We start from the raw sequence: 15326 nt of genomic DNA, 5'->3' as shown, positions 1-15326 counted from the left end.
AAAAATTAAAGAGTTCGCAAATCTCACAGAGAATACAACTAGTTCTCAATTAGAGAGGATGAGGTATTTCGCAACAACTCTCACTTGTCCGTTGTAAATCCTTTTTTCCACTACTAGGTTTACCGCATTTTGAAATAGAATTACCACATCACCTTTTTCCTATTCAAGATGGCGTCGGCTCCATCGTCGTCATCCACATCATCTACTCTCCCAATATCACACGTCCGTCGTCATGAAGACGTGCCTACACCAAGCGCTCCACCAAGTAAACGAAGTAATATCCAACCACAAGAGAGTTACGAGCCTAAAACCTGGTTACAACAACAGATGGAACAAGAGCAACAGAGAAAGTTAGCCGAGGAGAAGAAAAAACAGAGTACCTCAACAACGGGGGACGACGAAGAGGAAGAGGTGCGTGGGAGAAAGTGAATTGCCTATTTCGCAAGACCCAAAGACAATCTGATCTAACAAGAGTCAGAGTTACTCTATCAAGGTGACATGTTACAGGATGTTCTTTCCCAACCGCGTGGTCCTCACAAACGAAGATTCAATTTTGTGATGGTCAGCAATATCACATTTGCCATTCCGGAAGGTTATGATGTCGATAGTATTGAATATTTGGGTGGAGGCTCTTTTGGAAATGTTATGTAGGTTTTCTTGTTTTTGCCATTTTTCAAAAAAAAACCCATTCTTGTGAACCAAGGACTTTGCGGCCCTTCGTTGGCCGAATTTCCTTTTAGAATCGATATTTTTATACCAACAAAATTAGATTGGTAGAACTCGTCAAGTACTATAAAATGATACTATTTGGAGAATCGCATCTTGTCTATGGATGAAGTTTTAAGCCAAATTTCGTCTGAGTTACGCGGTCACAGATTTTTAACTCATAACTTTGTTCATAGACAAGCTACAGTTTTTCAAATAGCATAATTTTGTAGTACTCGTCAATTTCTATAATATACATTTTAGTTGGTCCGAAAATATTGATTTTCAAATAAAACAAGAGAGGACTCGGTATACAAGTATTTATGTATTTTTCTTTCTTCAGAAAAACAAGCGCTGTTTGCCGAGACGGTCATCGTCGTTGGGTGACAATCAAGAAGATGCGAGAACCCTTTTTTGATCCACATCATGTTAGTTTGATTTTTTTTTCATAAATTTTTGACTAGCTTTTCTTGTTTTCAGGCTCGACGCATTTTCCGAGAGATCAAATTGCTTCAATTAATGAGACACGACAATATCATCTGCGCACTTGACATTTACACTCCTGACGAGGAAAACGATTTTCGTGATGTGTATGTCTTTGAAGAAGAGCAAAAGGGCTTCTCAAAAATTCTCTTCTTTTTTCAGATATGTAGTCACTGAATTTGCTGGGCGAAGTCTCTATCGTATCCTTAAACAACAAAGGGATTATGGAAGACGGGTGTTGACCGAAGAGCATGTGAAATTTATAATTTATCAAATCATAAGAGCACTCAAGTACATTCATTCAGCAAATGTAAATATTATAGAAGAAGAAGAAGAAGATTAAGAAACAATAATTAGCTCTTTTCAGATCATCCATCGAGACCTCAAGCCCGGTAATCTGGCTCTCACAGACGATTCTGATCTGATGATTCTTGATTTTGGTCTTGCAAGATCTCTAGAAAAAAAGGACACATCTCTAACTCAATATGTGCAAACAAGATGGTACCGTAGTCCCGAAGTCATTTACTGGAAAATCGACAGCTACACAAATCTAGCAGACATGTGGTCAGTTGGATGTATTGCTGCTGAACTTCTTACCGGAGATCCTTTATTTCCTGGAGATGATGGTAATTGAGAAGATTATGAGATTTTATTTATAGTTTCTTCTGTTTTAGTGAATGCTCAATATCAAAGAATCACTCAATTGTGCGGAAGTCCCGATGAGGAACTTTTAGCAAAAATTGAAAATGACAACTCGTCAGCAATGAAAGCTGTCATCCAATCTTATAAAGTTTACAAACGAAGGAACTTCCGAGAAGTCTTCGCTGCCTACAGTCCGTCTGCAGACTTTATTGACCTAATTGAGAAACTTCTTGTTCTGGATCCAGAGAAGAGAATCACTGTGGAAGAGGCTATTCAGCATCCATATCTCGCCGAGTTCTCCCTTCCAGCAGATGAGCCAAGAGCAGATCATATCTTCGATTTGGATGACACTCAAGCTAGAACACGCTTCCAATGGAGAGGTATTTTTTAGCTCAAAAATATAAATCCAAAAATAATAAGCATTGTTTTCAGACGCTGTGTGGACCGAGATAATGAACTATCAGCGAATCATGCAGTCGCCTATTATCCCTGGAGAAACGGATCGTTGACATCACTTTTTCTCAGCTATTCTGATTGTATATAATGTCGGTTATTCTCTCTTTTTCTTCTTCTTCAACCCGTCCTCCCCTTTCTTTTTCCTCTGTCTTGTCTGCCCTATGTCGATTTATATTCCCTCTATTCCTCCCCACATTATTCTCTTTTTTGTCGTTCAGTGATAGCACATTTTGACACTGGTGATAAGTGCAGATTGCTTTTCTTTTCTCTTTACATCATTTCCTTTCCAAAGAGTATTTATTTTTCTTGTGCATTGCATTCTATAGCTTCTTCTTCTGCTCTTTTACATTTCTCTTACTACTCTTTTTTCAGTTTCTTTATCTCTTCATCTTTTCTCTCTTTTCAATTCATCTCATCATCCATTTTATTTTTTATTTATTCGTCATCCATCTTGTCCATTGCACACTTACGCACATACTAATTAGTTAAATAAACTTTTTCTAGAAGGTTGTATCTACAAAGAAACAAAGATTGGTATTCATCCAAAACAGCTACTCATAATACCTTTTCTTAATTTCTATATTAAAAAGGTGGAAAGGACCTGTTCAGATGTTCTGGGGATGGCGGTGAAGATGGGCGACTTTCCCGGAACCTTCATCGCAGATCTAGGCCCCGCGCCTGTAGAAATCACTCCAGAAGGCTATCATGAGGTAAGAAATGATAGTAAGAGCATTAATGTCGCAAAAATATAGATCTTATGTTCTTTCTGTAAGCTTAAATCTGAAAATCCGAAAATCTCAAAAGCCAATTTAATCCACATTCAGGACATAGTTGTTTTATTGGGACCATGGGAGCACACATGCAGCTATAATATCGAGATTTTAACATGTTTATTCAAATTTGTGTTTATTCAAATTCAAGACAATGCATCTATTATTGTAAACACTTTAATATAATGACACTAAACCTTTCAAGTTTGGGCTCATATATCTCATTCCCTGCCAAAGAAATCAAAAAGCGGTCAACTGATAAAATGCTCATCATAATATCAAAAATATTTTGTCAGTTGACTATTTTTTCATACCTTTCACAAGAACCGAGATAAATTGGCTCGAAGTTTAAAGTTAGGGTTTTATTGAGTGTTGACAGTAACTAGGTTCAACAACTTTTCCATAATAAACTTTTTTAAACAACCGAAATTTGATTCTAGTAAACTATAAACTTTAAAATTTATGGAAAGAAAAATTTAAGAAATATACCTTGACTTATAATTTTCAGATTGAACTCAACAAGACCAAATGGGTGATACCTCACTGGTACAACAGTTTGCGAGCACTGGGAGAGGGTGCCTATGGAGTTGTGTGGTCAGTTTTTTTTCTTCATTTTCAGAAAAAAAAAATTATTTCCAGCACAGCCGAATACGAACCCACTGGAGACCGAGTGGCGATTAAAAAATTCTTTCGGCCATTTCAAAGTACAATTCATGCAAAAAGAACGTATCGAGAACTGAAATTGTTACGAACATTGCAGCATGATAATGTGCTGGAAATGATAGATGTATTCACTCCAGATCCCGATGCTTCGTCTTTAAATTATGTGTGAGTTGTTATTCTGGGGAAGAAAGTGAGAGATAATCGGATGAAAAGAGGATTAGAGGGTTAGAGAAAGTAGGAAAATAGGAAGATCGTCGATTTGCATAGAAACAAGACAGAAGGCACGTGAGAAGAACAAAAGAAGGTCATCTGAATGGATTGAAATGGTCAACGATCATGGAATTTGTTTGTTTCAAGGAGAAAACTTTGATGTAGGAAGGGCGGAAGATTTAGGAATTTATAAAAAATCAACCAAATCAGAAAAGCGGGTTTATGTCATAAATACATCTCTTGTTTCTGTGAGCATAGATTTATGACTAGACCTCATCAAGTTTTGAAGTTGTATAGCTGGAAGTTGATTTACGATTGAGACTTTTTAATAAAGAGTTTCTAATTTTTACAACTAGAAAATCAATTTTCAAAAAATACGAATTCTCTCATTTCAGATACTTTGTGTCCGTTCTGATGGGCTCCGATCTTCAAAACATTCTAAAAATTCAACGGCTGACTGATGAACAAATTCAACTTCTCATCTATCAAGTGCTGCGTGGGCTAAAGGTATGATTATTTTTCTCCATTTTATAATTAGGGCCTCTCTCCCAAATTTTTCCTCTAGCTTTTCCTCTCAAATTTCATTTTGAGTGTGTCCATCTCTTCTTCTCTTTTCTTTCACCGAAGTGCTCCACCCTTCACTTCTCTGTCTTTATATTCCTGCGTTTTTCTTCTTTTCTCCTTTCTTTCTTCCCTTTTTTCCCACTTTCTAATTAAATTCTGGCGCGCCGATTGCTCCATCTTCTTCTCCTTTCTGATAGAAGATGTTTTTTCGATTAGCCATAGGGTCGAGAGGAGATGTATTCGAAAAAAAAGCATTTCATGAATTCTATCAATTATTCCGCTCCGTCTCTTTTTTTCTCTTCTCTCGGAGAGCTTGAATCACAAAATAAAGGAGACGTAGAGGCTTGATATATGAATGTGACAGGTTTAGATAAAAGAAGGAAAAGAGCAACAACCGAATTTCGATTCATTCCCTGCCAGCTATTGGTATACCCTTCTATAAGATATTCAAAAAGTGTATTGTTCAATGGTTTTTCTGCAATTTTGAGCATTTACAGGAGTCTGGAGCTCGGTTGTCAAGTTTCGATCACTTTGAAAAATTTGTAGAATGTAAAATAGACCTAGATTGAAAAATTTGCATATACAGAATTTTTGAAAATTCCTTTTATTTTCGATTTCGGAAAGACACCCCTTATATGCTCGTTTTAATACTGAAATCTTTTAAAAAAGGTGTCTTTTAGAAATCGGCAAATATCTGAAAAACTAGCAATTTCGAAAAAAATTCTGTGAATACAAAAATTTTTCAATCTAGGCCTATTTTAAGCCTACCAAAATTTTCAAAGTGATCGGAAACTTGACATTTGACATGGTAAAAATGGCCGAAAAACAACTGATAAATACTTTTTTCTACATCTTATCGACCGGTACTGTAGGTCAAACTTATAAACTCAACATTTGAGTCATAAGTGTATTGTACTCTCGTTCTTCTATTTGTACTTTGGCCAATCCTGTACCGTCTGTGACTACTCCAACCTCCTGCGTCTCTCCTCTATCTATTATGCCTCCTCTACAGAAGACTAATCGATCAAGAAGACACCTTCTATTCTTTTTGGCAAGAAGGGAGACAAAAATGCTGTGTTGTTTCCTTCTGAATGACGTATATTCCTCTCTTCTCCTTTATTAACTTCTCCACGTTTTTTTCATGATAAAGACGATCGACAAACGATATTGTTTACCGAAGACACACACTCTTTTTCAGTCTTTTTCTGAACTGTCTATTCCTCTTTTTTGTCTTCCTCTTCTCCCCAATATATTTTTCCTTTTTTTCCAGTATATTCATTCGGCTGGGATTATCCATCGAGACCTAAAGCCATCGAATATCGCCGTCAACGAAAGATGCGAAGTCAAGATTTTGGATTTTGGCCTAGCTCGTGCTCAGGATGCCGAAATGACAGGATACGTCGCGACAAGATGGTATAGAGCCCCCGAGATTATGCTCAATTGGATGCATTATACACAGACAGGTAGGTTAGAGATTGAGAGAGAAAGAGACTCAGAGAATGAGGAAGAAAAGAAGGGAAAAGCAAACAGTTTCCCTACTCGCAAAAAATCATTTTTATTGTTCCTCACATTTTGGATTTTTCGTTGTTCCCAGAATCGACTTTTGTCTTTTGAAAAACAAAAAATTCGAGCTTTTCCCCATTTTGAAGTTCAATGGCTGTCCCAAAATAGCGTAAAACCTCTAATAGAAGGACCCTAACTTTTAAAATTGAGCCAATTTTTCTCGGTTCCTGTAAAAGATATAAAAAAGTTGTCAACTAATAATTTGTTTATCATAAAAGCAAAATTTTTTATCAGGTAGCAAAATGTTGATATCGTGCATAGGAACAGAGATAATTGAGCCCAAATTTGACAGTGTGTGGACCCTTCTATTACAGGTTTTACGGTAGTTGAATGGGTTTTAGACCACTTCTAACAAGTATATATTTTTATAAACTTTCCAAAATGTTATATTTTTTTTCAGTTGACATTTGGTCAGTCGGATGCATCCTAGCGGAACTTGTCTCCGGGCGACCACTGTTTCCAGGTGACGATCGTGAGTTATTTCTTTTTTTTCTCCTTTTTTCACATTTTACTATTCTTTAGATATTGACCAACTAACGAAAATTATGTCAGTAGTTGGGACTCCACAAGAAGATTTTTGGTCGAAAATTCAATCGGAGGAAGCTCGAAATTATATCAAGTGAGTTCACTATTTTCTGAGATTTTTTTCGTTGATTTTACAATAATCTCAATTCTCCTTAAATGTTGGGAGACTTGGAAAAAATGACTGTCTCGAAATTTTGTGTGTATAAGCCTCTCGAGGAGTCGAACTTGTGGGAAGTATTCCCAGATAAAGGGGCACAGCCGAAAAACTGCTAATAACAGCAGTAGAGACGCAACCTGGAGGATGGCTTCTAATTGGAAGCCAAAGGAGGACCGACGGGCCGTCGACGCACCGTTGACGTTCAGTCGGAACCCCTTGGAAGACATGCTTGACAGTTCTGATTGAGTCTCGAGGAGCTTTGAAAAAAACCACAAAAGGATTTTATAAGAATCTCAATCCAACTTTCATCCACATTCCAGAAATCAGTCTCCAATCGTCCGCCAAGACTTTGGCGCCTTGTTCCCAATGGCATCTCCATATGCAGTTGAATTATTGGAAATGATGTTAATTTTGGATCCAGACGAGCGAATTTCAGTTTCCAGTGCTCTTCGTCATGACTACCTTCGAGAGTATTCCGTTCCAAATGATGAACCAGTTGCCACGATTACGGTAAAGAATAGCATAGTACGAGATTTAGTTTTCTTCTTTAATTTTGAACTCTCTTGCCTTCCAGGTAACAATTGATTCTGCTGAAGAAAATGCTGAATCTCTGAACGATTGGAGAGAATTGATTTGGAACGAGATTCGATTATTTCAAACTTCCGCCCGTCGACTTAGTTTTGTTAGCTGTACGGATACTGAAGAAGAGTCAATGAAAATATAAAATTGAATGTTCTAAAAGTGCTAAAAAGTGTGTGTGCTGAATTTACATTTCCTATGTTTTAAACTATTAATTTAATAATTATATAGATCTCATGTTTCTCGACCCCGTTGAATCTCTATAATTCCCTCAGGATCTCAATTTTTAATTTACAAACCATAGACGATTCTCAACCTATTTTACATGTGATTATTAATCCAGATTCTGACCTCAGATTTCTATTTGTTTATTGGCATTCCTATTGCATGTAAATTTATAAAAATCATTGTACATTGTGTTGAAATTTGTTGATTAATTTTGTATTCGGTGACTCATACCCGTTCCATTATCTTGATCTTTCTGAAACAATATTGTTTATCTCTATACCGAAATTTCTAGATTTCCATGTTCCCACAGCCAACAATGGAACAGATGCTTCATCCGACACCGCGCGAGGGATACTACGTCGTCGAATTGAATCGGAGTGTCTGGGTTGTCCCAAACTACTACATTAATCTCACTCCAATTGGTACTGGAGCTTATGGAACTGTTTGGTAGGTTTTTGTGAAGAATATAGTCGACCGAAAGACATTTTTCGAAAAAGGCTAATTTCGAAAATTCCTGCAAACGTTCAAACCCCGAAACTGAACTCGATATCAGTGCGTTCTAAGTCATTTTAGTATTGTGGACTAACTTTTTTTTGCGAGTTTAATTTTCTAGGTTATTTCTATGCCACAAAAGCCATTTATCATAGTGGCTTAGAAAACTCAACTTGCAAAAGTTAGGCAACTATGTTAAAAAGGCTTAGAAAACCCACCATGTTAATATCAGATCATCTCCATAAAAGTTGTGGCCTAGAAAACTCGACTTGCAAAAGTTACGCCGCCACGCTAAACTACCTTTGGACATCGATCGAAAAAAAAAATCAAGTCTCGTTCGAAAATTTTTCGAAAAAGTTCGAACGTAACAAAAATCGCATAGTGGCCTAGAGTCATTTGACAAAATTTCTAAAAATCTCATTCTCCCTTCAATTCTAACTTCTTCTAAATTATCAGTGCTGCTGAATGCACCAGGTCTGGAACTCGTGTCGCTATCAAAAAGTTCAACCGACCCTTCCAATCGATCATCCATGCTCGTCGCACATTCAGAGAACTCCGATTACTTCGATGCATGCGCCATGAGAATATTATCGACCTCCTCGACGTCTTCACTCCAAATGAGAACATGAATGACATTGAAGACGTTTATTTCGTGTCGATGCTCATGGGAGCTGATCTTTCAAACATTCTGAAGATCCAGAGGCTCAACGATGATCACATTCAGTTTCTAGTCTATCAAATTCTTCGTGGTCTCAAATACATTCATTCCGCTGATATCATTCATAGAGATCTCAAACCATCCAATATCGCAGTTAATGAGGATTGTGAATTGAAGATTCTTGACTTTGGATTGGCTCGTCAAACGGATTCTGAAATGACTGGATACGTGGCTACCAGATGGTACAGAGCACCAGAAATCATGCTCAATTGGATGCATTACACACAGACAGTTGATATCTGGTCTGTTGGGTGCATTTTAGCAGAGTTGATCACTGGAAAGACGCTGTTTCCTGGATCGGATCGTAAGTAATCAAAATGGTATCTCCAATCAATAATCTCTATTTTCAGACATTGATCAGTTGACCCGTATTATGTCTGTTACTGGAACTCCCGACGAAGAATTCCTCAAAAAGATTTCATCTGAAGAGGCACGAAACTACATCAGAAATCTTCCAAAAATGGCTCGTCGGGATTTCAAACGCCTTTTCGCCCAAGCCACTCCACAAGCCATTGATCTTCTGGAGAAAATGCTCCACTTGGATCCAGATCGCCGTCCATCTGCAAAAGAAGCAATGGAACATGAATATCTTCAAGCGTATCACGATGAATCTGACGAACCAATTGCAGAGGAAATGGAGTTGAATGACGATGTGAAGGCGGATACAATCGATGAGTGGAAGAAAATCATTTGGGAAGAAATCACAGATTTCCAGGTTGGTAGGAAAAAAACATCAGAATGAATGAGTAAATAAGCATTTGTTAGTTCTGATTCTAAGTATGAGACGTTGACTTAAAAATATGTACTCATCTATTTTTGTTATGAAATTGATATGAAAATTGATAACAGTTTGCCCTCTGCGTGTGGGTGAATCAGAAGAGTGTGGGTTAATCAGGGTTAGTAACATGAGTCATTCAAACGGAAAGAATCTTTCGGAATATCATACAGGTACAAAAAAAATGACAGAAGGTCCCACAACGAAAACTACCGCAACCTAGAAATTCAAATATGTTTTTTTTTTATTTCAGAAGAATGTGGCATTTGCCGATGAAGAGGAAGGAGACGAAGATCAAATGGAATAACCTCAAATTTTCAATTTTCAATTTTCACGTGAATATTTTTTCCCTCCGATTCTAATTTAAAAAAAACCACAAAAAATACGGTAAACGATTCGCTTATTATATTTTGCCTAAAAGTACCCCGCTATCAATATATATATATATATATATATATATATATTTATTTTTCACATTTTTCTACCCAATAACCTCAATGAGTTTTGATCTTTAGGTGCTCTTTTCGCCCCACAATTTGACCCAAATATTTTCATTTCCGTTCGTACTTTATTTTGCCTTACATGTATTTTTCGCTATTTTTTGGAATGGGGACCACACTTGGGTTCAAGCGAAGGGGTCAGAAAGCGCGCCCCAGCAAACTCGTAGGCCAGAAGAAAATTAATAATTTTAAAGTGGACGCGGATCATGATCTAGATCATGATCTATTTCTTCAAAATCAACTGGTTGCAAGGCGCGCTTTTTGCTCTTCATTTAAAACTGTGAAACTCAGCCAACGAAATTCGGCAGCGAATTTAGAATTTTTCCTAAATTTACTGAGGCGCGCTTTCTGACCCCCTCGCTTGAACCCAAGTGGGACCACCTTCTCGCACTTTTTATTTGCCTTACGATGTACTTGATAACAAAAAAAATGAAACTAATTGTTGATTCGATTTGACACTATTTTGACAGTTTTGGATACAGTCAGTATTGAAGTTTTTAAAAAAGTACACAGGATGAAAAGTATGAAAATATAGTCTTGTGAAGAAGGTTCAGGAAATTGTGAGAGCTCATAGTGAGGATACCGTAAAACCTGTCATAGAAGGGCCGGGTTTTTTTTTCGGTGAAACTCTATTAATTGCTGTCGATTTCCACTGGAAAATGACATCAAATCAACAAGAAAAAACCGACAAGAATGTTTTAAAAACAAAACATTTTCTTTCTGGTGCCACACCATTTCGCTGCCACAGTAATTTAGCAAACGGGCACTTCAATTAGAGGGAGCGCAATGCATTTTTTACAGTTTCCCATTCTGCGTGCTAGATTCTTTTGAAATTTTCTGATAATTCAAACTGGTTTCAACACTTGAGAAACATGAAAGTTTTCTTTAAAAAGGTTAAAAAATGTGTACTAGTATAAATTGTGAGTAAATTGTTCTACTGTTCAGAAATTTAAGATGCAAAAATTCTAAGAATTCGCCGTAAACTGGCCAAGTTTCAAATTATTTTATCAATTTTGAGCTGAGTTATCACTGGTCCAAATTGCTTCATCTCATGAAAAGCACAACGGCATTTTTGAACATTCATAACAATACCTAGACTTTAGGAATCGTTCTGAAAATTTCAGTAGCTTTTAATCAAAAGCAAAATTTTATTTCTACCAGTTTTCGTGTTTCCAAGAGTCTTATGTCCAAAGATATGTTCGTTTTCATCAGTGCCAGGGTAATTGTGTCCAATCTTGTAAACCGCAATTTTGTATTTTTATAGATCAAAATCATTGTTCCGCTGAAATTTTTTATCAAAATTGTCCCTTAAAATTTCATAATTTTGAAACAAAATAAAATAAAAATAATACTTTATTTATCACTTACTGAATATTTATGTGTTATTTGTTATTTTCTCGGCTCAATCGTCCTGATCAGTTCTGAATCACGAGATACAGCTCCAGATGACGTTTCTGAAGCTCCGCCCTTTGTTTTCCCCACTGCCAACCAATTTTGTGACTGATAAGCGCTTCGAAATGTTTTATAAAACTGAAACTCATAGGCGGTTCAATGTCCATTATTCTATCATTCATTCGTTTCCTCCCATTTTTCTTTGTTTGCTTTTTAATCCGTTGCTTATAAAATAGGGCAGTACTGCTGCTTTTTTATGATTATCAGTTACCAAATAATTCAGTCTGCTTTACTTTTTTCTTTTTCAGATTGACAAATGATTTTAATACTACTCACCGCTATTTTGGCTGGCGCGGCTGCCTATTTCTACAGATTCTGGAGTGTACGAGAAAAGGTAAGTGGTCTTCAAAAATGTTCATAAAATATTTAATATTTTGAATTTTCAGAGACAAGTCCAACTTCGAAAAATCGTTGAGAAGAAACGAGCTGAAAGGGCTGAAAGTGTACGGTTTGCCAAGCAATCCGCAGAGAAACTCGATTTGGAGACACGGAAAAAGATTGCTGCCATGGAATATTTAGAGCTAAAAGGTAAAGGAATGTTCTAGAAGGTTTTTATTAAACCCTGCCAAAATAGTTTTAGCAGACAATAAAATTGGGTTTCATTACTTTCCTTATCTCTAGAAAAATATGGTTTCTGATTCCTCGAAATTTCAATTTTCTAGTCTATTAAATGGCATGATTATTTTCAGAAAGCCTCCAATCTGGATCAGTTTCTTGCATTGATGCCGTCCGTACTTATTACTACAAAGCAATCCAAGCAAATGAGAAAACAAATTCCGTTTGTATGTTTGTAAAAGAAGCTGAGCAATGGGCTCTGGAATGGGATGAGAAGGCAAAAGATCCAGAATTCAAGAAGCCTCCAATGTTCGGATTCCCGATGTCACTGAAAGAATGCGTGCCTCTTCAAGGATACGATCAAACACGTGGTTTTGTTCAAGACACTTTCCGTCCAACTGAAATCGATGGAGTTCTTGTTCAACAACTCAAAAAACTCGGAGCTATTCCATATGTTCAAACAAATGTTCCACAATCTCTTCTGAGTTATAATTGCTCTAATCCGGTTTATGGGACCACAAACCATCCAATGGACAAGAATAGAACATCTGGTGGATCGTCTGGAGGAGAGTCTGCGTTGATTTCTGCTGATGGATCGATTCTTGGAATCGGAGGAGACGTTGGAGGATCGATTCGAATTCCATGTGCTTACACGGGAACCACTGGAATCAAACCTTCCCATTTGAGATTCTCGCATCGTGGAGTTTGTGGATCTGTACCTGGACGTCCTCTGATCAATTCTAATGATGGTCCAATGTCGACTCGAGTTGAAACCAATGTTGATTTCCTTCGCACCGTCTGGGCAGACACGTGGATTTCTGAACAAGATCCATATGTACCACCTGTGACATGGAATGAAGAAGCATACCAAAGTGATAAGAAACTGAAGATTGGATACTACACAGACGATGGATGGTTCACTCCAACCCCAGTTTGCCAGAGAGCTGTTATGGAAGCAAAACAGATATTGGAAGATGCTGGACACACTCTTGTTCCATTCCGTCCTCCAAGAGTTCCAGATGTTTTGATTATGTTCCTACGAGCAGTTTGTGTAGACGCTGGGAAATATTTATCAAAGAAACTGATGAATGACATCATTGATCCACTTCTCTACACCCAAGTAGTTCTGTGGATGGTTCCAGTTCCAGTTCAAAGATTCTTGGCCAGCTTCATCAAAGTATTCTTCCCTCGCCTTGGAAGTCTTATGAATGCGTTGACTTTGAGTACTGTGGAACTTCGTAACACTTATGCCGACATTGAAGCGTATCGAAGTGAAATGGCTGCTTTGATGATTGATCAGAAGATTGATGCTCTTTTGTGTCCGGTTACTGTATCTCCTGCTCTTCCACATATCGCTCCGTCGAAACTGTTTGCTGGAACAAGCTACACGGGAATCTTCAATCTTCTAGATTATGCTGCAGGTAACACTTTAGAATTAGTTTTCAAAATCAACAATGGAAATTTTAGGATCCGTCAATGTGACTCATGTTACAAAACAAGACGAATTGGATCTGGAATCCGACTACGAAGCATCTGATCCATGGTACGCTTTGGCTAAAAATAGTTCTCGTGGAACAATTGGATTTCCAATCGGAGTTCAAGTGGCAACTCCTCCGTACCGGGAGGAGACTTGTCTTCGTCTGATGAGAGAAATCGAATTGGGTGTCACCGGAAAATAATCAATTATCTCTTTTAGTCTTTCTTTTTCATTCCCCAGACTGTCATAATATTTGTGGACTACGGTTTTTTTTATTCTGTGATAAAACAAATTTCTTGATAATAAATAGTTGTTTTACTTGATGGAATTTCACCGATTGAAATCAAAAAGTAACATTAGGAATTGAAAAACCTAGTGAAAGATGAATATGCGGAGGCATTTTGAAATTAAAAAAATCTAAATCTCAAAAAAAAAACTTTCCCGGCAACCAAACGAGCCGAAACTTATGTAGTGCATTTGCTCTCTAATCAAAGAGCAGAAGCAATCATTAACTCTAAAGTTTTCAACCTAGACGAACTAAACCGTTCGTTTTGTTGAAAAAAGAAAGAAGAAAGAGAGTTCAGAGAACAACGACAAAAGGGATTACATGTTTGCCGGGTGGTTGTTGAATGCAAACAGTAGAAACTCTCTCCCGAAATTTGACACTAGAAGGATGAAAAATAATTTTCAAAACTATTTTTATTTTCTGCCTTATATATTGTGGTGTGAACTTCAATTCTCGGATGGCAGTACTGGGTTTGATAAAAACGGGTAAATCTTTAGATTTAAGCATCTTGGAAGCACGAAAATTGGTAGAAATATAATTTTACGTTTCATTCAAAGCTACTAAAATTTTCAAAGCGGTTGTTCAAGGTATTGTTATGATTGTTCAAAGATGAATGTTTCTTGTGATTTTGATGAGATGAAGCAACTTTGAAAAACGGTAACTCAGCTCAAAGTTGACCGAATAATTTGAACCTTGGCCAGTTTACTGATGAACTATTTGAATTTTTGCATTCCAAATTTTAGCTCAATACAACAAAAAACGTTTTTTTTTTCAAATTTTATTCTGGGTAATCATGAGCCAACCTGTAGTTTCCCGAAATTTAGCCTGAATGTTGAGAAAACCATTTTTTGAACCTCGAAATTAGATTTATTCAGATAGTTCTTGAACCTTTGTAGCCTGAAAACTGTAGTTTGGATAATAAGTTCAGGTGACAATCTGTCCATGTCAAAACTTGATTTTGATGGTAAGATGATTTGACGACCGCCCAGGTAGATTTTCCTGCACGTGATTCTGATGAGATGGGTTTTATAAGATCACTCATACTTTTTATTAGGAACAGAAACGTATACCTTCAACAGGACTGGAAGATTTTTTTCGACTCGGCCGGGTCACCCGAGTCGAGCCGGGTTTTCGGGTCGTCTTTGAATTTGACAAATATGCAGAATAGGGATTCCTTTAGCTATTTTTTGATTTTTTTTTCTCTTCAAATTCAAACACTAACTTTGTCTATTTATTTCCACATCACCTCCATTTGAGGTTTATTTCCAAAAACCAAATGATTCATGTCTAAATACGAATTTTTCAATATCTGATTCATTCTTTTTTCCTCTCTTCCTCGTTTTTTTTCAGTCTAATTCTTGTTGATATGATTTTCATTCTTCGATTGAAAAAATCTTGATAAGTTCTTAAACACACACAAAATCTCATTTTATTTGCTCTATGACCTTCCCGCGAAATGTCTACTTTGAATTTCTCCGAATTTGAGAAAAGTTCTCCTCCTTCGCTTTCTGTTTAGTCATCCTTTT

General features: G+C 36.9%; 4 protein-coding genes across 4 annotated transcripts in view; all 4 read left to right on the top strand.

The window, feature by feature from the left end:
• The window catches only part of Cbr-pmk-3, a gene marked incomplete at both ends in the record, with an annotated part of 10365 nt that extends 8026 nt beyond the window's left edge, over positions 1 to 2339 (top strand). The window contains one exon of the mRNA XM_002633974.1: positions 2263 to 2339. Coding sequence (XP_002634020.1) covers positions 2263 to 2339 — 77 coding nt within the window. The remainder of the gene's footprint in view (positions 1 to 2262) is intronic.
• Positions 2340 to 2906: 567 nt separating this feature from the next.
• On the top strand, positions 2907 to 7462 carry Cbr-pmk-2 (the record flags this gene model as incomplete). The annotated part of the gene is made up of 9 exons (XM_045235921.1): positions 2907 to 2996; positions 3565 to 3650; positions 3696 to 3884; positions 4325 to 4436; positions 5764 to 5956; positions 6457 to 6528; positions 6579 to 6675; positions 7059 to 7248; positions 7313 to 7462. The coding sequence occupies 9 exons, from the start codon at positions 2907 to 2909 to the stop codon at positions 7460 to 7462; spliced, it is 1179 nt and encodes a 392-aa protein (XP_045091948.1).
• Positions 7463 to 7843: 381 nt separating this feature from the next.
• Cbr-pmk-1 lies at positions 7844 to 9837 on the top strand (the record flags this gene model as incomplete). Its single annotated transcript, XM_002633976.1, has 4 exons — positions 7844 to 7992; positions 8494 to 9059; positions 9106 to 9470; positions 9784 to 9837. The coding sequence occupies 4 exons, from the start codon at positions 7844 to 7846 to the stop codon at positions 9835 to 9837; spliced, it is 1134 nt and encodes a 377-aa protein (XP_002634022.1).
• Positions 9838 to 11738: 1901 nt separating this feature from the next.
• On the top strand, positions 11739 to 13716 carry Cbr-faah-2 (the record flags this gene model as incomplete). The annotated part of the gene is made up of 4 exons (XM_002633977.1): positions 11739 to 11816; positions 11869 to 12010; positions 12172 to 13458; positions 13505 to 13716. 4 exons carry the CDS (start codon positions 11739 to 11741, stop codon positions 13714 to 13716), a joined length of 1719 nt encoding a protein of 572 aa, XP_002634023.1.
• Positions 13717 to 15326: the final 1610 nt, after the last annotated feature.

The sequence above is a fragment of the Caenorhabditis briggsae genome (genome assembly GCF_000004555.2).
Source record: "Caenorhabditis briggsae complete genome, chrIV, whole genome shotgun sequence".
Lineage (NCBI taxonomy): Eukaryota > Metazoa > Nematoda > Chromadorea > Rhabditida > Rhabditidae > Caenorhabditis > Caenorhabditis briggsae.
This window is presented reverse-complemented; position numbering and strand designations above follow the sequence as displayed.